Source organism: Strigops habroptila, chromosome 4 (genome assembly GCF_004027225.2).
Source record: "Strigops habroptila isolate Jane chromosome 4, bStrHab1.2.pri, whole genome shotgun sequence".
NCBI classification, from domain to species: domain Eukaryota; kingdom Metazoa; phylum Chordata; class Aves; order Psittaciformes; family Psittacidae; genus Strigops; species Strigops habroptila.
Genome location: NC_046358.1, coordinates 58,251,793 through 58,277,074, shown reverse-complemented (window position 1 = coordinate 58,277,074; position 25,282 = coordinate 58,251,793). Strand labels below are relative to the sequence as shown.

The 25,282-nt window shown below is 40.0% G+C and overlaps 1 protein-coding gene across 1 annotated transcript in view; it reads right to left on the bottom strand.

The window, feature by feature from the left end:
• Window positions 1-21,363, bottom strand: part of FAR1 (fatty acyl-CoA reductase 1) — a 35,172-nt gene extending 13,809 nt beyond the window's left edge. Inside the window, exons 1-8 of the mRNA XM_030485430.1 lie at window positions 21,214-21,363; window positions 8,476-8,670; window positions 7,737-7,912; window positions 4,830-5,009; window positions 3,280-3,457; window positions 2,197-2,241; window positions 1,965-2,083; window positions 1,415-1,482 (exon numbers count right to left, since the gene is read on the bottom strand). Of these exons, the coding sequence (XP_030341290.1) occupies window positions 1,415-1,482; window positions 1,965-2,083; window positions 2,197-2,241; window positions 3,280-3,457; window positions 4,830-5,009; window positions 7,737-7,912; window positions 8,476-8,664 (955 nt within the window). The 5' untranslated portion in view covers window positions 8,665-8,670; window positions 21,214-21,363. The remainder of the gene's footprint in view (window positions 1-1,414; window positions 1,483-1,964; window positions 2,084-2,196; window positions 2,242-3,279; window positions 3,458-4,829; window positions 5,010-7,736; window positions 7,913-8,475; window positions 8,671-21,213) is intronic.
• Between the last annotated feature and the right edge of the window lie 3,919 nt (window positions 21,364-25,282).

The window sequence follows — 25,282 nt, the reverse complement described above, 5'->3', positions numbered from 1 at the left end:
GAGGTCTTGTATGTTTTCATCTTCAGTATCGTATTTTCCTATAGTTTCTCTCTCTCTCTCTGTTCCTCTTCCCTACCTTAGAGGTTGTTTTAAAAAATTTACAGCAATTTCAGTTTATATAGCATGTAAAGCTTTTTAAACAGTCATTTATATTCACAAAAGCAGCTATTCTGATCTCTTGTGGGAAGAATAATTAAAAACTAGACTGAGGACTTCACAAGTGTCTGAAGTGCATTTCAAATGACATTTTAAGACAACCATATTTAACCATTAAGAAAAAGGCAATTAGGATGGGACTCCATGTGAAACTCCTGCCGACACCTGAAAATTCTGTACATGACATATGCAGGATCAGTATCTTAAGAAGTTCTGTTGAAATTCACCTCTTATAACATCAAGCTGTTGTTTACAGACTGTGTTTAAACACCCCAATTCAAACTGGGATATAAATTAAGTCAGCAATTTTCCAAGTTTGGCTGAAGCAATAATGGTTATAAATAAATACACATAAAATTGGCAAAAGCAAGTAAAAAGCATGAAGAAAATAGTAGAGAGAAGTAAATTAGATTTAAGTATTAAAGAAAAAAAAATAATCTGAGTTTAGGAATTTGATTTCTAAAAAACTGAAAGCAAATAAACAGCTTTACCATGCCAGCCAACTTGTACCGCTATTTATAACAAAAACTATTCCAATGCTTTTGGCATGTGGGTTACATTCTAGTCAGCATATCCAAGAGTTGAAAATAGGTGGCCATTCTTTCTTAAAGATTACTTTTCCATGTACATAGTTGAAGTCTCATGCAGCTATCTGCAGATTAAATTAAGCCAAACACAAAGAGCTACACAAGTGCAAAACTATTCTTCCCATACCTCTCAATTATGCAGATATACAGAACATGTGATTGTGGGTTGTTTATCCATATGCATTTGTTAAGGTCAACATTAAACCCAATATCACTACTGCTCCTGAGCAAGGCTTTTCTCTGCTCATTACCCGCAATCTGCAGATTATGTCCGCACCAAACAAAAATCAGTGATCCCATAGTTTAAATTACAAAGGAATTAAAAAAAAACTCCCCCCCAATCAACACCCACACAAAATCACAAAAAAAAAAAAAAAAAACACACCCCACCAGAAAAAAAAAAAAAAAAAATGCAACCAACCAACCAAAGAAAAAAACAAACAACCCCCCACACAACCAAGAACAAGATGAAACAGTGATAATGCTGCAAGGGGAGAGAATTAACAGCGGAAGATAATGAAAAAGCACAATACACTGCAAAATTGAGAGGTATGCCTATTATACTAATTTCAGTAATAAAAATGCAGTATCACCTACTGATTACAGCCTGTGCTTGTATTATTCAACCTTATTTTTCTATTAAAGCTTATGAAAAAAGAAACATAGCATACCAACTTCACCCCAGTGGAAAGGATTGGTGCCACCTGTTGTACAGTTATATACCATGACATTTCTTGGTCTGGAGGGAAAGATAAGACAAGAGAAGTTAGAAGACAACCCACCTTTTAAAAAAGAGGTAAGACATAACTTATCCCTTACCAAAGTTATCCTTTCCCTCAACAGTATCATCTATATAAAGCAGAAAGCTCCTGTCATTTTGGGGTTTTTGCTTTCTGTATCATCTTCCAGTATTTTTCTCCTTTAACTCCTGTATTTCTTTTCTTTCGGAGAAGGCATCACCTACTTTACTGTAAATTGTACTGATTACAAGATCCAGGAAGGAATTTGCAGGAATAGCTTGTACAACAGTTATCAGTAGGTGATGTCTTCCTCTTTGGCATAAGGAAATTACACTTTGAGGGACTAATGGCGTTAGAACCTTAAATTCCTTTGTCCTGGGAGAACAGCAGAACACTGATTAGAAGTTCAAGGACTGATTTATTAACACACACACAATATAATTTCAAAATACTTCATACTCTCTATTGTCACCAGTTATACCTATTAACTCCAGAATACCAGGCTGCGGCCAGTGTCATATTAACAGCAACATCTACTGGAACGAGATCTGCTAGAGCATTGTTGGAAGCTCTCATTGTTCGAAGGATTCCTTTTCCTGCCTTGAAGAACAAAACAACAAAAACGAAAGAGACAGAAGAGCCACCATTAAAACATATGAAGCTTTCTTGCCTTCCAAAAGGAAGAAAAAAATTTAAGTATATTCAGTACTTACAGCAATGATGACACCACTAGGTCCATTGAAGCTATCAATCCATCCCTATTACAAAGAGGGGGGATGGAAAGTTTTTGGTTAGAGCATATTGAAGTCAGCGGTTTCAAGTGAAAATCTAAAGTTTCTACAAGCATACAGGGTGGAAGGAAAAGAGAACAAAGAGGAGAAAGATACCAAGTTCCATGTCTCTAAATGAAGTTCTTCCATGGCAATATTCAGTGATACAAGTTGTTATGACTCAAAAAAAAAAAAAAAAAAAAAAAACAAAAAAAAAAAACTAGCTGTAGATTCACAGGTCCTTTGAAATGAGATGCTAGCTTGTTTATTTCCTAGTGAGCGAACTGTCGGGCATTGTCTGGATAAATGTGTTTAAGTTGACAGTATTCAAGCTTACAAGGTTTTTTAGACTAGCTTCTAGCAACTCCTAGAAGACAGATAAGCAGTTTTGCTATCTTTTATTAGTTTTTTCATTTTTCAAACAGAAGACATTCTTCAACGACAGCGTTCAGACACTACATACTTACTGTACTACTCAAAAAAGTATGAAAGGCAATTATTTAAGAGACATTGAGACACATGCAGTCTTGAACTGGAGAAGCTACTCCAACACTGATCTCCCATACAGGAGGAAGTATATATGCTACATATCAGTATAGCACACAGTACATAGAACTTACGCCATATAACATAAGCCTACAAGGTTTGACTGAAAGTGGAGCCAAAGCATCTTTATGTCCTGCAGTCTCCACTTTTCTTAATCACCCTTTGCAGCTACTGACATACCAAAGCATCTTGAAGAGAAAAATAGATGAAGATACACAGGACCATGAATGAAAAAGCTGACAGTTCATGTGTAGCATCGTAACTCACACTGTGATAGGTGTTCTATGATTAGAAGTAACTTACCCTTAAGTTTCCCAACAAGAACACTGTATTTGACAGCTTTTGTAGAGCTGTTACCCAGAAGCAAACAGCCACAACTTCATAGTGTAAAATATTTTCCTTTACAATGCTCACTGGATAAACAGACAGTCAGTATGCACTACAGTTTACAAGCAGGATGGTCAGGTGAAAAGAACTTACAGGAAAAGGCTCCTTCCAGCTAGCACCAACAATAGATGGCCTTATAATGGCTGTGTTTAATTTTGCACCTTCTTGTTGTACTACATATTCGGCTAAGGCTTTTGTATATATGTAAGTATTGGGTCTGTCGCCTATCAGTTTAGGAGTAATATCATTCACCAGGCCATCATCCATCCACCTAAAGAAACAAAATGAGGCAAGTGTAAATTAGTGCATGCTGCTTCATGGGGAGGGGAGCAGGGACAAGTAATTGTTAAAGTTACCATGAATTTCTTTTCTCCTTTAAAGAAAAAGGGATACAGACTGAAATGAAAACAAGTTTCTCAGGAAAAAAAAGAGGAGGATTGCATGTTTGGTGCCCACTAAGAGTGGTATACTACTATTTGCTTCTTTGCCGAAGTAATTAATTTATTACACACTAACTACAGAGCAAGTTGTACATTCTTTTACAATAATCCTAATTCTATCAACTAAGCTCTCAAACAAGAAGTGCAGACACAGCAAGTAAGTCTTTGGAACACTGGCACACTGCTTCTCAGTTAGCATCATGTGATTTAGAAACTGATGCCACTGCAAAGTAGCCAGTCTCAGCTGCGTTACAAGCATCACCTTCACCTTTGTGGTGTTAAGCTATCACACACCACCTCTGAAACAAGCTGGTCACCTTGTTACTCCCCTTAATTTAGTTAAGTTTTGCAATTTCAGCTTGCTTCCCAATTCATTCAGCATTTGGTACTTAAAACTGCAATAACCTTCAGTCGTAGCACACAAGCACAAGAGAGATGTGCCTCTTGAACTATGACTACTTTGGTGTTCTCCACTTCAAAATAGATTTAGGTTTTATTTGCTCCAGTCACCCAACATCTTAACTGCATAAATGGAATTTAGCCAACTTTGTTATTCACCAGTGTTCTGTTACGATCAAAGCTGACATGCAGACTCCCTTCATGATATGAATTGGGATGGGAAGAGGGGTAGAAAAGCCCAGAAAGGGACACAACAGATCTGTTTCTATGTGTCTCAATCAGCTGTTGGCTAGAGAGATCACTCTTGTGTAAATTTACAAAAGCCTTCCCTCACTGCTATGAGTTCTAAAATAGAGATAGCTGTCCAAACCCAAACCAAGCAGTTTAAGTTCTATTTACCCTGCTTATGAAGAGGAAAAAAAAAAAAAAAAAAAATCTCATTCAAAAGCATATTTAAAGTCAACATTATTAAATTAAAAAAAAAAGGTTAGGTTCAATGTGCATTCTAGGTAGTAGCTCATTTGTTTTTAATGTTAGTGCTCTTCCATCTATAATAGCAAGCTAAACAATACTTTACTTTTTTAGTAGTTACTTGTAATTTCACACTTCTTTTACAAGGAATGGATCATAAAACCTCAAACTATCTCCTTCACAGGAAAGGGAAGTGTCCACCATGCTGTCAGACTTACAGGTCAGTGTAAGCAGATTTCATCTTTCGGGTTCCTAAGCACATTTTGGTACTTCTTTACTAGGAAACAACTAGTCACAGATTACTGAAATAGCTTCATAAAATGTAACACATACTCAAGAGAATCCATCAGTTTCCTGGGATCAACAGGAGGTGGATAAACTACTTCCTCAATCTGTTTTCGATTGCAATATGCATAGGCAGTTGAAACATGTATGAACACCTCCAGAGTCTTCATTCGCTGTGCCAAGAAGAGAAGCTCTTGTGTAGCAGTCACATTTAACTTAACAGCATCTCTGTTGATTAAACAGAAATTTAATTAGCAGAGAGTAAGACAAAAAACAAACCACAAAAGCTCAACTACTCAATTCACTCCTAAATGCCTCAGTGATAGCTAAATAAAGTATTCCTAAGTACACCCTCCCCCAAAAAAGCAGTATGGACAGCATCTTAACTTTCTACTTAGAACAACATGCCACACAGCCTTTACCTAGAGTATTTCTCAATATTCAGCATTATTTTCCTAATTTTTACCCTGGTTTTCTTCACACTCCACTACCAGAATGGGACAGTCAGCATACCTTCGATCTCATCAAGCTCTCATCGATGAGAGAGATCTCATCGATCTCATCCCAATCCTACATGGGAATAATGCAACACAACACCTAGCTGCCATGAGATGAACCTCAACTTCCTAGTTCAAGAAAACAAAAAGGAAACCAAGAACCACACTTTCACCCTCCAACTTCACAGCTTCTTATTAAAATAGAGTCCTTAAGGACACTGTTGAAGAATAGGCATTTCCCTACAACTCCCACCAGAACACAGCTTACTGATTAACTGCTATGATTATTTTATACAATTCAGATATCCTTTCCAGCCTATAAAACTTACTATGGGCACTAGTTTTCTTGTATACACTGTACTAATCAACTAAGTTTTGAGAATACAGCTAAATAAAGCTTTATTAAAGTCTCTACAATGAAGTGATACTTTAAAAAAAAAAAAAAAATATCACAAAAAACCAAAAAAACCCCCCAAAAACCACACAAAAACACTCTTGATCCCCCCAAATAAGCATTAAGACTGCTCTATTACACAATTACTGAAGCACTGGGGGTACAGGAGAGGGGGACCACTATGCCAAAGCAGTCAGTATAAATGGAAAATATCACTTCTAAATAAAATGGGGCAGAGAGGGTGTTTTGAGGATTTTTGGCTGGGTTTTTTTTAACCCTCTTTCATCTGTTTGGGGTTTTTTTAAATAAAAGCATTGTTCTCAGTCTTCACTGCCTCTTTCAAGAAGTCAAAGGCATGCATAATCAGAGAAGTATGCATCACTTCAGGATAACGAAGTATTCAGCAAGTACAAATTAGGAGAAGTTCCAAAATAAGCCCAAGGATTTTGCTTTCTTGACTTTATTCCTACCACTGTCCCCAAGCCAAGCATTTCGTTCCCATTAAGTATCTGATGAAGGTTGCTCTAGGTGGTCTTCAGAGTTGTAAGGTTCTTCCAACCATTCCAGCACATCTGTTAGGAAACAGATGAGGCCAGAGCACCTAAGAAATGCTCATATTTTCTGTTTTGCTAAACATACTGGGCCCATCAAGAAAGCAGAAACTGCCAAAGGCTTTTTATATCAAGACCCCATTCCACCAGTCTTTCAAATTGTTTTAAAGTCCATCTGGGCTTTTGTCAGCTTGGCAGTTCCTAAACATTTCAAGGTCATAAACCAGTGATAGACACAGCCTACCTTAAGACCTTAAGAAGTTTCAGCATACAGTACGATATTTTGAGAGCGGTAATGCCAGCCTTTGCAACAACTCAAAGTAAATCTGAGTGGAAAAGTGTTTTATCTCAAAGTTGCTCTCCTCACCCCCAAAAATGGAGCTATTCCTCACAAAAGTCATACACCCAAGTTAGATATTTCTTTCAGTGTTTTGACACTGAATCAAGTTTTTTTTTTCCAAAAAGCAAACACCATCTTTTCTTGCTTCTAGTGTTCCTTTCTCCTGGATTTCCTTAACAGATTTTCTGTACAACATGAAAGCTTTCAACTTTTTAGTTTTCATTTTTCTCCCTGTGCATCTTTTCTCCCTACTCCCCGCCACGCAAACCTCAACTACTCTTAATGAAGGACTTTTTTCTGAAGACATGGAGAAAGCTAAGCAGTCTTTAATCTCCTGTTTGCTCACCAGGTAGAGAGCAAGTGCAATAACTTCGACATACAGTTTTGCCCAAGAGTTACCCTCTCAAATATGCATTCCCCTTCTAACAAGGGAGTCTAAAGGAATACTTTGTGTTCCCTTTCACACATTAGGAAAAAAGCTCTAATATTACCAGTGAGCACAGCACATATAGCTACAGCTTATTTGCATCCTTTCTACCCATCCTAGAGATCAGAGCAACACATGATGTTAGGAAGACTCAGAATAGCAACATGTTCCTTAGTCCCTTCAACAGCTTCCCTTCAAAAAGACTTTGAAATTCAGGCAAAGGGATTTAGTTTAAGATTAAAAAAAAAAAAAAAAAACCACCACCAAAAAAAAAAAAAAAAACCACCAAAAAAACCCACCACACAAAGAAACAAACACACAAAACAAAACCACACCAAACCAACCCATGCACACAAAACCTGAAGGGGCTGTAGAAAGACTACATGAGTATTTTATTTAGTTTCCAAGTCCTAATAATGGATTTGTCTTTTTGCCTACAGCTTTAAAGAGATATGAACTTTCCCATGTTGAATAGTGTAATTCTAACCTCTGGCAAAGCAGGTCTAATAATATGCCTCCACCTTCCTAAGAAATAAAAATGAAAACCCAACAGCTTAAGATAAGGTAATCATCTTTTTCCCAAAACGTAAGGGGCATCATGGAACTGACCAAACACACAAATACCAGAGTACAAGAAGTAGCCTGACAGGCTGAATATTTGCAAGATTATGCAGATACCTAATTTACCCCCTCCCTTTGAGTACAGTTGGTTTACCAGAGCAGCGGCTACAGAATTTTAGACTCACCTTAGTGTTTCATTGAATCTGACTGTAGCAGCACAATGAAATATAATATTAATGCATTCTATAAGTTCGTCCTTGATTGGTTCGCTAAGGTCCAGTTCGGGCTGTGTAAGATCACTCTCAATTACGATTATTTTTGCTCTGAAGTCTGGTTGCTCATCTCTCAACCTGTCAAAGAGCTGTCAAACAAAATGAGTAAAAAATTCAAACTAATAGCCAGTGAAGAGATACACATTTCATTTCAGTTGGGAAACATATTCTGCCTACACAGAGTTATACCTCCTTATTTCTCAAGATCATCAGTAAATTAGAAAAGTGTGTTAAGAATACTACGACACATTACCGACTTCCATGAACATAATCAGTGTTGAAGTTGTGGTGCCAACCCAAACTATTCTGTGACACTTTACAACTTCCAGTCCACACTGCCTCTTGCACTTGATAATATTCTCTTAGCAAGCTTTAACTCAGGTGTTTTACTTCTCAGTTCTGCATTACAGCTGAACATCCTCCACCTAAATTAAATACAGGATAATTTTCCACTACTGGGTTTGCTAGAGGCTAACAACTTGAAAAACAGCTACAGAAGCACTGCCAGGTCTTGGATTGCGTATTTCTGTTAGAACAACAACAAAAACAAACATTCAAAAACAGTATTTTACTTTAGACAAACTAAAATTGTTCTCAAAATAAAATAGGAACATGAAAAAGGACAAAAACATACTTTGAGAATGACACATACCTTACAGCTGGTAATTTCTTCTACTCGCGCTTCAGCTGTCTGCCCTGCTTTGGGCCTTATCAAGACATACACTGCTTTCACTTTAGGACAGGATCTGAGCAGCTTTTCCAGAAGTACTTTTCCCATGAAGCCTGTAGCTCCTGTCAGGAGGATGTTCTTTCCTTCATAGTATTTAGGGATGGAAACCATTATGACCTTAATAAAAGTATATATATATATATATATTAAAAAAAAAAAACCAAAACCACACACAAAGCAAAACAAACAAAACATATTAAAGAACTTCTAGGAGTTCAGATTTGTAAAACACATAAATAAGTGACACAGATGCAAATATTCAATCTCATACCTGAAAGAAATGCTCACCAGCCTTTTTTTTTTTTTTTGCTTTAACCTACAACTAGTACTTTAAGGTGCCTTTTTCACATTCCAAAAAAGTCCCACAGGGTCACTACAGTCATCCCAGATCTTCTTGCAAGCTGCTCCTGTTAACAGGGTTTTAGGGAATTAGACACCCACTCAGTCTAGGAAAATATCACAACTTCAGTCTATTTTTACCTCTATGTGTATGGTCCTTTACCACTCTAAGTGGCTGTTCCACATAAACCAAAGGTCATATCAGCAAGATGTAATCACAAGTAGATACTTCAAATACATTGACAGAAGACAGGGAGTGAGGCATCTGCCAATTGCCGGCCGTGGTATTTTGCCTGTGTCAGCAAAGTTCCCTGTCAGTGTTAGGCTGAGCCTTCTTACAAATTAGATTAGACCACGAAGGAAGTACAGTTAGTTACTTTCTATGAGATCTGCTGGTTCTATATTGATTACAAAAAACCCACACAGTGCCACAGACGATACAGGTTTCCAAACTATTCACCAATTAAGTCTGCTGGGTTTTTCCCCCCCAGGCGATTAGAATTCTCACACAAACTATTTGAGTTAGCCACAAACACACCTCCTAATAAAATGTTTGTTACTCAAATCCAGCACAAAGCTCAGAAGTGTTGTAGGTTTTGCTTAAGTTAATTGCTAGAATTTTTATTTCTTTCCCCTACGTTAATCAACCACTTGGATATTATGTCCAATTCTATATACCGGAAGCAGACTTTCTAAGCACAAATATGCTGCTACTTCTCACGCTAATGCGGACTTTGGACCTTGACCTTTAGAACTCAACCTGTGCCTCAGAAACTTCAAGCCATTCTACCAAGTAAAATATACCAACTTTTTTTACTATAACCCATAAGCAGCTTACTTTCACCATAGTAGACCGTAGCCTATGAATACACTTCCACCATGCTTTACCAATCTCTCTAATTAGACTCAAGACTGATGTACCGAAAGTCTCACTATAGCCTCCTGTAGCAGATCCCCACGCAAACCATCACCAAAAGCACTACCAAAAGGGATGTATTCCATAAAACCATGATACTAAGAAAACCCCCAAAAATGAGTCCCCTTAAAACAGATGGAGCACTTCTTAAACAAGTAAGAATTACAAAACTGAATATCTAAACAGGAAAAGAGCCTTTCTTCATGTACTACCCAAGAAGATATGCAACTTCTAAATATGCTTAGTTGTTTTGAAATGGCAGCCTACTGCAAGCAGGAACTTACCAGGGGATACACAAGATGTATGTTAGGACTAAAGAACCACAGGCTTAATTCGCACTTTCTGCCTGAAAAGTAAGTAAAAGTCTTTGGAGCATTTGTCTACATCTCAGGTACCAGTCATATTAAAGTAATTGTGCTGTGCTTTTCATGTGCTTGTATCACAACAAAGCCTCTGAACAAGCTCCAAATGATTATTTGCCAGAAACAAGTTATCACCTGCTGTCGCCCACCGGTCAAACACTGAAGCATGGTTTTGCTCACATTCTCGGGAACAGAACTAAGACTCAAAACGGAGTCAAGTGCCAAGGAACTTTATTTGCCCACCAACAAATGCCCACCAACACATTCCAAAGAGAAAGAAAAAAGAAGGAAAGTAAGAGGAAAGAATAAAAGAGCTCATAGCAATAGCTACCACCCTGGAGCTCTGGCGTCCTGACAATCCGATTAGTTCCAAGCCCGGTGAGGCAGATGTTCCTCCCTATATTGGTTGGTGGCGTTCTTTTATAGACTGGTAACCACATCCTCCACCCAGTGGTGGTGCACATGCCCAATACTGTCACTAGGGGGTCTTCTCCCCCCGTGGTTCCGTGGTGTAGCAATGTTAAGGCAAACATCCTGCACCAAGGTGTCAATTGGTGAGCGATGTGGAGACAGATATCCTTCACAAACATCTGCTGTGGGGGTGGTGTCGGTTTTCCTGCCATAGGGATGTGGAGACAGACATCCTGCTGTGGCGGTGGTATTGGCAATGTGGTTTTCCTGCCATAGCGATATGGAGATAGACATCCTGCTGTGGCAGTGGTGTTTTCACCGACACAGTCTCTTACACCTGCACAAGCCCCCGTTTCAGGATTTGGGGTACGAATCTTATATTTTTTGGTCCAACGCACAAAATATTTTGACTCCCTTCTTTGACAAGGTTAGTTCCCAAATTTATTAGTGAAGCATCTAAAAAAGACTGATAATGGGATACAGTTCCAAGTTTAGAAAAGAACAAGCACTACTATCTCCATTGGCCACAGCACATCATCCAGAATGGTTTCTTTGAAGGTTGATAAGATTTAAAGAGGCGGATGGAGGGGAAAAAGCTGTTTACATTAAACCACTTTTGCCACACACTTAAGACTTTAATGCAAATTTCAAAGGACACCTCCTGCAATAAAGCATGGAGAGCAAGATACAGCATGCTTATGAGTCATTTTTTTCCTGTTCAATGAAAGATACATCCCTCTTGTCTTCACGGTGGTTCTTGAAGTCACAATTAATGCTCTCTGCTATTCACGTATGTCCTCCCTATAACTTTCATTTTCCGAATCTTTGCATACACCATTCAACTCCATTTCCTCCTAAAAACATGCATGCTAGCTCCCACATACAGGATGACTGTTCCTTCAAAAGAGCAAGAACTCATGCAATCATAACTGCACCAGTTTTGTCATCAAGATTCAGTTTTGTTACAGTTCTTACATAATCTTGTCACAAATTTACCTGCTTAGCCATAACTCATAGTTGTTACCCCTTAAGACTATGACACTACTTCTCACAAGTTCACTTGCCCTTCTTCAAAGGAAAGCTTAATACTACTGACATAGTACTGTATCCTCAGCCTGCAAACCCATTCACACAGACAGCCTCTGGCTACGAAAACACAGGAACCTTGCTACGAAAACACAGGAACCTTGCTACGAAAACACAGGAACCTTGCTACGAAAACACAGGAACCTTGCTACAAACACCCAGTACATGTGCTACAGGCCAACATCTGTTTCTAGAAGCTAAAACAATGAAAGAAGTTATGCTGTGAGTGGAAATATCTGTGTTGCTACGGTCCAGCTTTTTAGCTGAAAAATCTGACAGTATTTAGGGCCAAAAGACGTAAAGAAAACAGCCAGAATAGATCAGAAACTTTCCTGCCTCAGCTATTTCTGACCATACTCCTTTGAGTATGAGGCTGATACCTGATCAAAAAATCATTATATTATTCTCCTGAAACTCTTACAGAACACCAGACCTACAAAATATCCAGATCAAAAGCTATGGTTAAGTACAATGATGAAATGGGTTCAGTTAAACATATAAACATACATACTCACATTCACATCCAAGAGGTAGCAACACCTACACGATTGACAGAAATCAATCTGAAACTCTTACAGAACACCAGACCTACAAAATATCCAGATCAAAAGCTATGGTTAAGTACAATGATGAAATGGGTTCAGTTAAACATATAAACATACATACTCACATTCACATCCAAGAGGTAGCAACACCTACACGATTGACAGAAATGCTTCCTTTGAGAAACTCAACACCATTTCCCTTTACCCTGTTCTCCAACAACTAGCCTCTGGTAGACTTTACTTGTAGCAATTTTCCACACTAATTTTATCTTCTACTTCCAGTCTTCTAGAAGATTCTAGCTAGAAAACAGAATTGGAGACCCTTTCAGAAGTATACATTGCTGCCAAAGTTACAGCAACAAACATCTGGACTGTGAGGGGACTGCCTAATTGCACCAAGTGTGAATCAAGGATAAAAACCATGTATGGGATCTAGGTGTGAACAAAGTCTGAAATCAATAGCCTATGTTTCTAGTAGGGTGCTAAAAAAAAAAAAAAAAAAGAGGTCAAAGGTCAAACTAAATTTCCACTAGGAACTACATCTAACACTTAATAGGTTGAATAGGTCCAGAAACTAAAGACCTACCTTGGAAGACAACATAGCAAAATCAAATTTAGCTTTTTAAGGTTGATATTTAAGTGTCAGCAATTGTTTTATCTAGTTTTGGAGTGCAACTTATTGCACACTTGCAATAGCTGAGTTGTAGCTATTAACCAGCAATACGTATTTCCACTAGTTATCCAATGAGTTGCTAACAGCTCTCTCTTTGAACACACAGATAGGTAACTCTTAGCAGTCATAAAATTGTCTCATGCACACTGGAATATCTGAATCCCTATATCGTAGCTACTTTTTTGAGCTAGCAAGTAGTAAACTGCCATGAAAAAAGAAATCTGACAGTTGAATGAATTAATAGAAGTTCCGTAAAGGATTCTTGCTCCAGAACAGGGATGACTGAAACTACCAGATGACTTGTAGGGATAAAAAGCCTTTGGTAGAGGAAGCTTCTATTAAGCAGCTATAGAGAAACTGATGCTAGTTACTTCTGAATTCACAGGTTCAGGGCTAAATCAACAGCGACACTTTGAAGATACAGCTTATTTGAACAGTGCTGTCCTTTGACAAATCAAGAGCTCTTAAGGACTTCGGTAAACAATAAAAAATACCGCAACACAAAAAATAGCCCACAACCAAAAAAACCCCCCACACTCCAGGATCTTAGCCAACATTCCCCATCTTGTAAGAAATTCTACTGTCCAAAGCTGAGCAAGTGCTATTATTGAGCAAACAACAGCAGCTCTGTTTGCCTTCAGAGCTACTGCAGCAATATTTAACTCATTGCTTCAGAGGTCCGAGCCTCAAAACAGAGACAATTCTGCTTTTAACAGGAAAAAGACCAATTATCAGATTTATCCAAACACAAATCAAGATGCTTAAAGATTTGCTTTCTAAGTGCCAGGAAAGCCTGCTGCAGTTTCACTGCATGTTTAAATGCTAACTCCAACAACTAGAAAGAGTGTGCATGTATGTCCTTGTTAGAGATTAAACGGTCCATTTTCTATTTTATCACTAACAAACATTAGGTCAACAACATGCTCCCTCCAAATTCAACCATATTGGCGATTATCACTCCCAGGAAACAGAAAACATGTATTTCCCAACCTCTCAAGCGTCAGCAATAAGCCACGCAGTTCTGCAAAAATACAGTCTGACAAACTAATTTCCCCCTTTCCTTCCACCAGCTTCAACCTAGTACTAGCAGCAATATGAAAAAGAAGTCTAAAAGGCAGAAGAAACATTTATGTATATTCAGGAGATGAAATCCATCTAGACATCAAATCTGAATGCACCACGGGAGGTGTCTTGTTTGTTTTAAAGATCACACATTCACACATCCACACCAGACAAAAATCATTACAGAGGTCCCTCATATAGAGCTTCAATTGCCACATTACACAGACACTACAGCAAGCAAAAAAATAATAATTTTATATATATATATATAAAAGAACTAGAGAGATTGGAGAATTCAGGCAACAAAGGAAGTAACATTTAACTCATCTAAACAAGGTTACTGCCAGAAAGTCAAGCCTGGGTCATACCATGTCTCATTTTGTTTGATGCCTTGTTTCCACAAAAGTAAATCAATGAATGCTATCAGCAGAATGTCCACATTTTCAACCACCACAAGGGTCAATGATCTGCCCTATTTGGACAATACCTATTCAGCATATCACCAAAAGATGACTGTTTGTCTTCACGGTCCAAGGTTATATCCATTGAGAAACCTTATCTGTGAAAGATACTGTTTTACAAGATGTGTAAAGACTGAAATGATGGAACAGAGTATTTTCTGCTGTAAACTGCTTTTGGTGTAAGTTACCTTTAAGGTAAGCATACCTATTCCAAACTTTACAATCACATGGAAGATTTGGGAATCTTCCCACAGCTAGCAGAAAGACAAGCTTATCCATGTTTTAGACTTCATCTACATTCTTACCTACTCTCTGTGAGGTCGTTTTCTTTCCTAGCTGGAAGACACAGTACCCCTGTAAGATAAACCTGCTCAGAAAATTTAACACATCTCCAGGAGCTGGAAAACACATCGCCAGGTTTGGAAGCTACTTAGAACAACCAAGCTTTGAAGAACTATCAAAACAGGTCCACTAATTAATATTAGCTTGACAGACTTTGGCTTATGCCAGTTAGTACACCAGATAAAAGTGTCTCACTACACACTTTCTAGACAAATAACTGGAGTGTATTCAGGGTAATAGTAAGTTCTCACATGTATACCAACATATTTGTAGAGATCATTGATAAAGACAAGTGAAACACCACAAAACTAAATCAATCTGAAAGATTATACCCAAATCATCACAACTGCAGTATAAATGTCACCAGAAGACCCAAAGCTGTATGTGGAATATGGCCAACACTCAGTGTATTAAGAGAATTTTTGAAAACTAATGACAGGTATTTCAAACTAGTTATATTCTTCAATCTTGAAGATATTCAGTGAGATTACTACCAGTGAAGAGATTTGTCCACTTTAAGTCATACATCTATTCAAAAACAATACCAAGTGGAATAACCAATACAGTTAGGCTAAACTTTACATAACTAAGTGTACAGCCTTAAGTCCACAAATAAAATAGACTTGCTTTTAAAAAACCGGTTCTCCTCACTATTCTTAACCACTGAAATAAGCCAGATACAGCCCAGAAAAAACTTGCAGTATGCTCCTCGATATAATACTATCTCTGGCAGTATATACATTCAAGGTAGGGAGCATTATAAAATTTAGGTGAGACTTAACTAATACTGCATATTAACTATTTAACAGCACTACAGCATTTTGATACCAAAACCTACACTGATGGCAGACTTTGAAGTAATTCTGTAACCTCCTTTAAGACCACAATGACAATACCGAAGTACAATATTCACTCAATAACTTTCGGAAGATGGTGAATTTGGAGCAACTAACCCATGACTACCCAATAATTTATTAGCAGAATTCAGCCCAACCCACAAACTATTTCATTTGCCATTTGAAGACACCCTTGTGAAAGTAAGATACTTTGAAGTCAGGGCTGTGCCTGAAATCATGGTGTCCTTAACCTCTTCTGATCCTTTAGTCTTACTGAGGGGAACCTGACCTCAGTGTGAGCCACTGCTGAGTTGATCTCAGCAGAACTTTGTTATTAGAGGTATTCAATGAATGTGGCTATGCAGATACTTCTTACATACGTGTTTGGACACGTTCTTTCAGCCAAAATTCTGATTTTACTACAGATCTCCATTCACTTATGCTTCTATTCAGAGGCATTCTGTTCCAGATGACTTAAAATTGCTTTTGAGTAGTAAGTTCTCTTTTTGAGTAGTAAGTCCTCTGTTCACAAAGTACTAGAGCAGTCCCTTGCTTTGCTGTAATTACATGTCTTCCACAGCAAGTCCCTCCTCTGAAAATGAACTGAAACAAAGTAAAAGGTTTTTATGATCCCTTCGTAATTAGGTTACAAGTTGACATTTTCCTGAATTGGTTACTGTTCGAGCTTAGTCTTCAAGTGCATGTTGAAGAAAAAAGAAAAAAAAAAAAAATAAAAATCTTTTTGTGTAATTAACCTGATTTCCCCAAGCTGCACAGAAAGCTTCTATCAGTTCAGAAATTAAGCTATTACAGTAAAGCACATACCACATAAGAACATTCACTATATTCCATTCCCAGCTCATGTGGAAACATGTTTAACACATATCCAGACAGCTCTCGAACAAGTTTAAGATAACAAGAAGCAGGCAGATTCAAGATTTGCTGAACAGAATCATAGTTTGAGATCATTTTATCTAAGTTAATTAGAAATCTGCATTTGAAAACTCACTTGGGCTTTTAGTTATGAAAGGACAAGATAAAACCTCACTGTTTATCAAGGCAGCTACATAAACCATGACACGAGTTAATTCTGAAAGGAGAACAAAACCTGTTTGAAGATCCTACTTACAACATAATGCTCAGAGTAACACAGCTGACTACTACGTAAATTGCTGAAGCTATAAAAATCACTCAATTCTTATTCACTGCATTAAGCCAAAGGCATCAATTTAGCCTTGACAGAAGTATGTCAATATCCAGTCCAGGTTATCACTAGCAAAAAGCCTTAGCAGCAACAGCAGGATTATTGCTCCAGTTGTTACTGTGATACTGTCATTTTGCTGGGAGGAGAAAGCCAAAACCCAACTGTGCATGTGTGGGGGGGAAACAACAAACATTAAAGTGGCTCATCAGTTTTTCTAGCTTCACTGTTAAGACACAAATCTAGGTAATAAAAACCCAGATTCATATTCCTCTTATTGATCAGACAGGACAAAGAGAGCTACCCAAAAACTGTACCTGCAATTTTTAAAACATGAGCACAAGATAAGCCATCTGAACAAGTCTTTTACTAGAATTGCCTTAACATGTACAATTAAATTTATTTAAGCATTTACAATCAAAATACTTAAGAAAAAAAAAAAAAACCATCCAAAACTCACATTTCTCCCTCCTTTTAAATTACATTATTATGGAGTTAGAAGGCTTGAGTCACATTTTATGGCAGACGTTACACAATGATTTTAAAATCCCAGGAATCAACACTTCCAGACTCCTACCATACTTTCCCATGTCTTTTACAATTGAAAAAGAAAATCCAAAATTATCAGCCTTGCTGATCCTCTCAGCTCCTCTAAACTGAAGTTTCTTACACAAAGAGTTACGGAGAGGAAAAAAAAAAAAAAAAAAAAAAAAGAAAACACACCACCACCACACACCACAAACACAAAAGAACCCATAATGCATATTTGACACATACACATGAATGTTTAGTACTAATTTACTCACTATAATCCCGTAACAAAATACCCAAATACCCCTGATTATGTTTCACCACATCCCAACTTTGAGTGCCATAATAGTAAAGGACACCCATAGTAAGCACAGTCACAGCTGGTGAGCTGATTGTTTAACAGCTTTAAAAAGAGTTAAGATTTAGAACTCTTAAAATTACAGTTAAGTCCTCCATAACTATAACCAAGAACTTAATGCATTAATGTTTAAGTGAGCCACTTCAAAATTTTTCATGCAAAACTGCAGTCAAACAATATAACATCTTAACATGGCGCAATTCAACAGCTCTCCAATGCAAATCAATAAAAGATATTTTCTCCCCCATTACGTTCCTGCAGAAATTCCTAAAAATTCTTCTGAAACCTTTAAAAATAACTTGTTTATCTGACAACTAACTGCTCTATCAAGTCGTACTTGAAGCCTAATCACCTTCTTTAAAACAAAAAGAACCACCACCACCCACACACGTTTACCTTTCCTTTTTCCACAATAAATGTAGGGGGAAAACAGTCAAAACCCCATTTTCACAGCCTTCTTATCTTTAAAAATAGCTTAAATAGACACGTAAAGCAAGTTTTACTAATAGATTGCCAACTTGTCCTACAAACAGAACAAACAGAAGTGAACATCAGTTAAGCAGGATGCCTAAAGCCTCCCTCGGAAGAGCAGAGGTATTCACTCCACTCCTGCAGCTGATACTGATGATGTAAATGCTGAAGGCTCCAATCTTAAATCCTGTTTATGCTAATGGATGTGTTAGTTAGATCTCTCAATTATACCTATTGCACAACAAGCCTTATAAATTTGCAAACATGAAGCTGAACAACGACATGGAAAAAGGTTGGCATGATGTAGTTAATATACAGCTACCAAATGCCAGCTTAGCAATACCTACTAAGCATAGCCTTTCTAACCACACCCAAGGAAGAAAGTAATAGGTACATCAATAGTCACACGTTCGTTGAGAAAGTTTGGAAAAAGCTTTAAAAAAAAAAGACAAAGAACAGTTTTACAAAAAGGGCCTCATTATAAACTTTGGGTTGGAGACACTCAGAAGAACACGCAAATATCCTATTCAGAGAGATGGTATTTGTTAGCACAGTTTGCAGCTTCCAAACTTTAGAAGTGTTGAGGCTAAATAAAGGCTAGCTGGAGGACCATATTACTTCAAGGCTCAGAATTCACAACTGGGAGAAACAATATGGATGTATACAAAGGTATTAACCAAACCCAGCCATTAAATGGTTACGTAAGGTAGGTCTTCTACCTATAGACAAAATACCAAACTAACCATGTACAAGTTTTGATGATACTGGTTCTGTTGCAGAAGTTTTTGTTTGCTTGCTTTAGGTTACCCATCAGCTCTGCTTCCTGCAGACAAGTAACAGGCATACTGTACTGAACACAGGCTCTCTGCAAACACTATTTTGTGACAAAAGAAAAAACCCCAAACATGCACACAAAATACAGTTTCTGGCTGGAGAAGCTAACCAAACCCAAAACCACTGCAACGATAAAGCTGTGTCCTCGGCAACATCTATACGTTCCCAAGCACTTGATTAAACTTTCCAAATTGATGTATAACCATTTTATTTTGTTGTACACCCCTTCCAAGCACTGGAAGCACAGTGCTTGTGCAGAGCTGTGAATTCCTACGAGAGCTAGAACTCAAACAGGAAGATGACAAAGGACCCTTTGCTTTATAGCAGTCAGGAAGAGATTCAGTTTGGCTTCTCAGGAGCTAAGACGTTCTGTGGAGGAAGTGATTTCTCCATCTGCAGGCTTAACGTTAATACAGGTATTTCAAGACATCTATTACTTTAGCTTTCAAAGCTGACTTCTCTTAATCAGAATCATGGCATGCTGTCAGGACTTATACTGTGAAAGTGACACTTAGTGATGCTCTCTGCTCACATCTGGCTAGTAGATGTCCTGTACCTTTTCAAAGTCTGAGGAAGCATGAATACCAAATAAAGAAAAACCCTTTTCTATTACAGAAGTTACAGTTTTGCTTCAATACTAACTTTTTATTGAGTACTGGCTGCTTAGGATAATTAAGATGTCAACAGGTTGGGGTTTTTGTAGCTATAGGAAGGAAAAATATTTATCATGTCTAAAACATACCTCTACATTAGACAGTCACACTTCATGGACTGTGTGACTGCCCCATTGGGTTTTTACTGTTAAAACTGTCTCTAGCAAAACTCCATCAGAGCTGCAGTCCAGCACAAGGTAAATAAATAAAGACTAAGTACTTACAGCAAAAACTTACAGATCTAGATTTTCATATTGCTTTATAGTTTTGCAACAGCTAGGAGAAAAAAACTGCAACACCTGCAAAGTCAACCTTTAATATCCAGTTGTGGGAGGGCTTGGGTGGGGAAATGGCCGATTTTCAAGCCATCTGTATTTGAGGAGGATACAAAAACAGGGTAGAAAAGCAGTAAAGATCCTAGAATTATATACCTAATACCTCATCTCCAGATTGCCAAAATAATGGTATCTCCATTATGAAGCACAGACATGATACACAAATTGGGGAAGTTGGGAGTCAAGAAATTCTAGCCTGCTACAGTACAGTGGGACGTCACAGTAAAACTCCCACATGTTCCACTTCTAGTTTAATTATTATTGAAGCAGTTATGAAAATATCAAAAACTTCCAATTGCTAAAGCTGTAGTAGGGTAAATGTAATTAAGCGTAAGCAGGTTAAATGAAAGTTTTTTACTTCCATGGGATTCAAGCTGGTTTCAATTACAAGTTTGCTACCTATCCGTACATCTCTGAGATTAGCCACGCTTTAAACTCCACTCAATAAAGTCCTTCTGCAGACCCACGCGGCTCCCGCTCCACAAGGAATTCAAGCCCCCACCCAGAGTCACGGGCTGCTGCACACACCGAGAGCTACCACAGCTCTCAACCTACGATTTCCTGACGCACGGACCCACTGAACTGGGACTCCTGTTTGAATAACCGGACCATTTCGGTTCTTTTCCCGGCACATTCTTCTGCGCGGGAGAGAGAAACTTGTGGCCTTTTCCTGTAAGACTATTCTCTGCACTAGCCGCAACCACACGGGCTCTGGGAAAGGGGAACTGCCGTGGCGATACAGCCGCAGCTGGGGGGAAGTCGGAGCTGCTCCGCAGGAAAAGCGGGCGTACCGCTGCTCGGAAGAGGCCCATACAGCGCCGGAGGGCACAAAGGCGGGCGGCGAGGCAGAGCAGGGGCAGATGGGGGGGGTACGCCCGGCGTGGGGTCCCGCGGCAGGTGGAGCGGCCGGCGCGGACCCCGGGGCCGCCGACCTCGCCCACGCGGAGGGCAGCCCAGCAGGGGCCTGACGGCCGCTTGGTGTTCCCCCTCTGCCAAGCATCGATCCCTCCGCCTGTAACGCGGCTCCGGCCTGGCGGCCTGCCCGCCACCACCTCACCTCAGCGCTCCGCGCCCCCCGCGCCTGCGCCCCTCCTTCCCTACCCCCTCCGGCAGCCGCCCGGAAACGCACGACGAAGGCCGGCTCCCTCCGCACCCCCTCACGACCCGCAGGAGAGGATGGAGCGCCTCAGCCCGAGCCGGGCGAGCTCGCCCTGACTTCCCGCCGCAGCGCGGCCGGCCGCTACCTGCTCCGGGCGGCGTCCCCCGCCGAGCCGCGCTGCACCGCTCCCCGCGCCGTGCCCCGCCGTTCTGAGGGGCTCGGGCAGCGGTCCTGAAGAAGCCGCTCCCGTTGGCCGTTACGCACACGGCACTCGCCCGCCTATTGGCTCCTCGCTCCGCCGCTCGGTGGGACGAGGACGACGGGGGTTGGCGGCTGCCAGGAACCCCGCCCAGGGCCGCGGCGGGGCGCGGAGGGGACTGAGAGCTGCGCCGCCGCCGCCTCAGCGCCGCGCGCGCCCCCCGCCAACCGCCGCCGTGCGGCTTGCGTGCGGCGGGGGCGGTCCGCGGCGGGGGGGGGCAACAACCCAGACCTGTGGCGGCGTCCAGCCGCGCGGCGTTCCCAGGCCGGCGCCGCGCTGTCCCCGGCCCCCCGGCCGCCGCGGTGGTGGTGTCTCGCCGCCGTTCCCTCGCGGAGCCCGCCGGGCATGCTGGAGGCTGCGCCGCGCCTCACGCCGCACGCGAGCTAAAGGGGCCCAGCACGCTGCCGTGTGCGTGCATCTAACGCCCGAGGTGGACGCCCAGCGCCAGCTGCCGCGCTGATTTCGGTGGCGTCTGCTGCGTTTCTGAAACTTGGAGATACTAAGTCAGTTCTAGTTGCAATTAGCCAAAAGATCCAAAACCAACCGAGCCTATGGAAGGCAACCACGGCCTCCATAAGAGCGAGCGCAGTCGTGAGAGGAGCAGAACGCCTTGGGCAGGGGCGAACCCTTCCCACTGAGCTGGCTTTGCCACAGCCGCAACACTGGAGACGTTTTTGGCAGCTTGTACTTACAAGCCAAATGCCTGAGGACTCCGAGCAGTCAATATTATCAGCATATTATTGGTACACATTGTATCTGCGCTACAAAAATCATTGCACACCCCTTGCCATTTGTTACCAAATAGGCTAAAGAACAACATGCCATTATGCCGTTTGTTTCACAACAAAATATTGCACAGATGCTCTCGTCTTTGTTATAGAAATTTTGTGATGTAATTCCATTTTGGCATATCAATCCATTTAATTGCATTTTATTACATTGAGTATATAGATAAACCTGTGGGTGCTATCTGTGAGGAGCGCTCCAGGGCGAACTGATCCTTTAAGAGGAAGGACAGAGGCTTAGTTACAATTTGATCGTGTGAGGCTTAGGTCATCACACCATTTAAGAAATGCCGCTGGCTGGATCATATGACTAAACTAAAACAGCTCAGTAAAGAACAAATTTTGTACAGGGTAGACTCATTGAAAGGAAACATATTAAAGAGGTGAAAGTAGTTGCTCAATTAGGAACAACAGAGTGGCTGAAAAAAGTTCTAAGGCAGGTAGCCCTGTTATGAACATAGGATTAAAGGGACCTAATGAGCTCGTGGTTCTGGTGCCCAACTCTCACAGGCACTGGGTCACAGAAGCCCCTTTGTAAAATGATTGTGTTCCATTTCAAACACAGCTGTACTTTGCTTCTTCTAACCTTCTCTTAATTGTCCTTTAATTTTCAGGCTAAATGCATTTACCAATATACACCTTTGTTGCTTTGCCAGCACTTGCCTTTTAATTCAATAATCCATTCCAACAGTGATACCTGTATAGACAGCAATCCTACCCCATTTCAGCTTTCATTTTATTCGGCTAGAATAGCCATGTTCTGTTTCTCTTGTGTAGAGAATCTCTTACTTAATCATTCCAGGAGCCCATCTTCACATCTCTTTTAGATCCAATTCATAATTTTACACAATATTCCAGATGAAGTTTCGCTGATGGTCAATTCATATAAAGTGTGACTTCGATGAGTATATTTTGTTTTCCTCTTCTGTCATATCAGATGGTTGAGGTTCTAGCACATAGTGTTGCTATTTGTTCCCAAGCACAAAACTACACATTTCTATGTAAATAACATTTCTTCTCATTTCTCTTAGTCTAGGCTATAGGCTCTCTTGGTGTTAATTCTAATTGGTAATTGCTGATTATTTGAGTTGATGATGTTTCCTCACTTCAGCAGTGACTTTCATTAGCATGTATCCATACAACAACATTACTTGTAGCCATTTCCTTTTGTGTCAGCTCATTTCATGTTTCACTTTTCCTCTTTATCTTACTAGTTTTTCATAGCTCACATTTATTTCCATGCTGAAATGTGCTTACTTCTTTTGCTTGGCGATTACATAACATACCCTGAGAGTTGATACCTTTGAATTCATGGTCCGTTCTCCCTTCTGTTCCTGTTTTAGTTACCATTTTCTTGAGTAAGCCTCATAATTTGTCCTCAAGGACTGATTACACACAATCAACATCTAGTTCACATAAACAAGAACAGTCATTTCTCTCTCTGTATAATTATATAAACTATGCAAGTTCTTGCCTTATTGCTCACAATAATTACTTAATAATTTTTGCTGTTGTTCTATTAAGCAGTTTAATAATATCCTTTAATATAAGTGGAACATCCTGCCTCAATGGTATTTTCTCCAAAGTGATTTTGTTCTAGGTTAGTGTTTCTCATTTCATAGGTTCAAAATAATGAATGTTTCCCATATTCACTGTGTTCAAAATAAGCCATTTCGTGCTTTCAGCTGTGAAATAAAATAGTATCTTTCAAAAGTTTGCAGTTTGTTGGTGTTTATTGGATCTTTTATCCTTTGACTGATAATGTTGCATTATATTCATTGCAACTTGGCATGACAGGGGCAGATCAGAAGACTGAAGCACTCAGTGGCATCTCTTCTTTTCATTAAAGGAATATGCAGAGCCTGTCAAATAAAGGGCACTGTTCTGTTGCCTATGGTCTGCATCCCCACAGTGCCCAGGTTCTCAAAAACAGGTTTCAGTATTGGAAGAACTGTGATGGAGCTATTTCTGCCTTGACTACGTGATGAGAGGGATGGGTGAAGTCAAGTTCTGTAGATGATGATCCACCTAGAGTGATAAGTGACCTTGATGCTGTTGCCATCATGGTGACCTAAGAGGCTGTGTCTCCTGTGGAGTCTCCTGTGGATGCCTGAAGCAGGGCAATGCAAAATGGTAAGAGGCATCTGCAAAGGAGGTGAAAGAGAACAGAGAATTGGGCTCCCTTATTTTTTGTGTCCTGCACTGAATGAAGAATGGGTCAAAAGCTCCTACTTGTTCAGTTGACCCCAGGGATTGTTACTGGGTGAGGTCTTTGTGTACAAACAAGGTATATCATGACTGCTGGCCATCAATTTGCTCATACAATGCTATTGCCTGTGCAAACTCAGTGCTACTGGGATAGCACAGAGAACTCTGCTCCTGTGGACAGTTCAGCAATGTATATCACTTCTTCAGAGCTCTGAGCTAATTGCTGTTATTCCACCAGAAGCCCCATATTTTCCACCCTAGAGACACGTTCAAAAAGTATTGTGGTTACTTTTGTTTCAATCAGGTTTGCTGATATAAAGAGCTGCTGATGCTGGTTGTGGTGGGGAGAAAGTTAAATCCCTTGCAGAGTTTTCTGTGGGATTAGGAATTGGATGCCCAGAGCAATATGGGAAGGTGCACATTCTTCCACATTTTCCTGTGTAGTGACCACAGGACTTAGAGTGCAGAAGCTCAGTTGAGGTGCCAGCTTGCTAGGGTGTTTCCACCTGAGGATGCCCTCAAGCTCTCTGTTACTGCTGCATCTGTTGTGTGTCCCCAAAGTGTAGTTATCATTCTTGGTCTTCAAGAACACTGCCTTTGTTCATTCAAATTTATGGAGGTAACAGTCCTCTCAAACCCAGCAGTTGTGAGATTAGCAACCCTCTGATACTGCCATGGGGTAATTGGGCTACCTAAGAAACATGTGGCTTTCTTTTGACAGAGATTCACAAGAATTGTCATTTTCTTAAGACTCCTGGTTGCACCTCTCTGAAATTTCTCCGAACTTGAGAAGATAGCTGTTAACACAACAGAAGCAAGTAGATAAAGAGCAAAAAAAGAAATGTAATAAAAGAAAGAAGGGCATCAGCAAGGGAGGAATGGCAACAGAAAGTAGGGCAGGGAAAATTATTTGGAAGATGAAGATGTGTAGATAAATGAGGAAGAGCTGAAGACTGGCCATC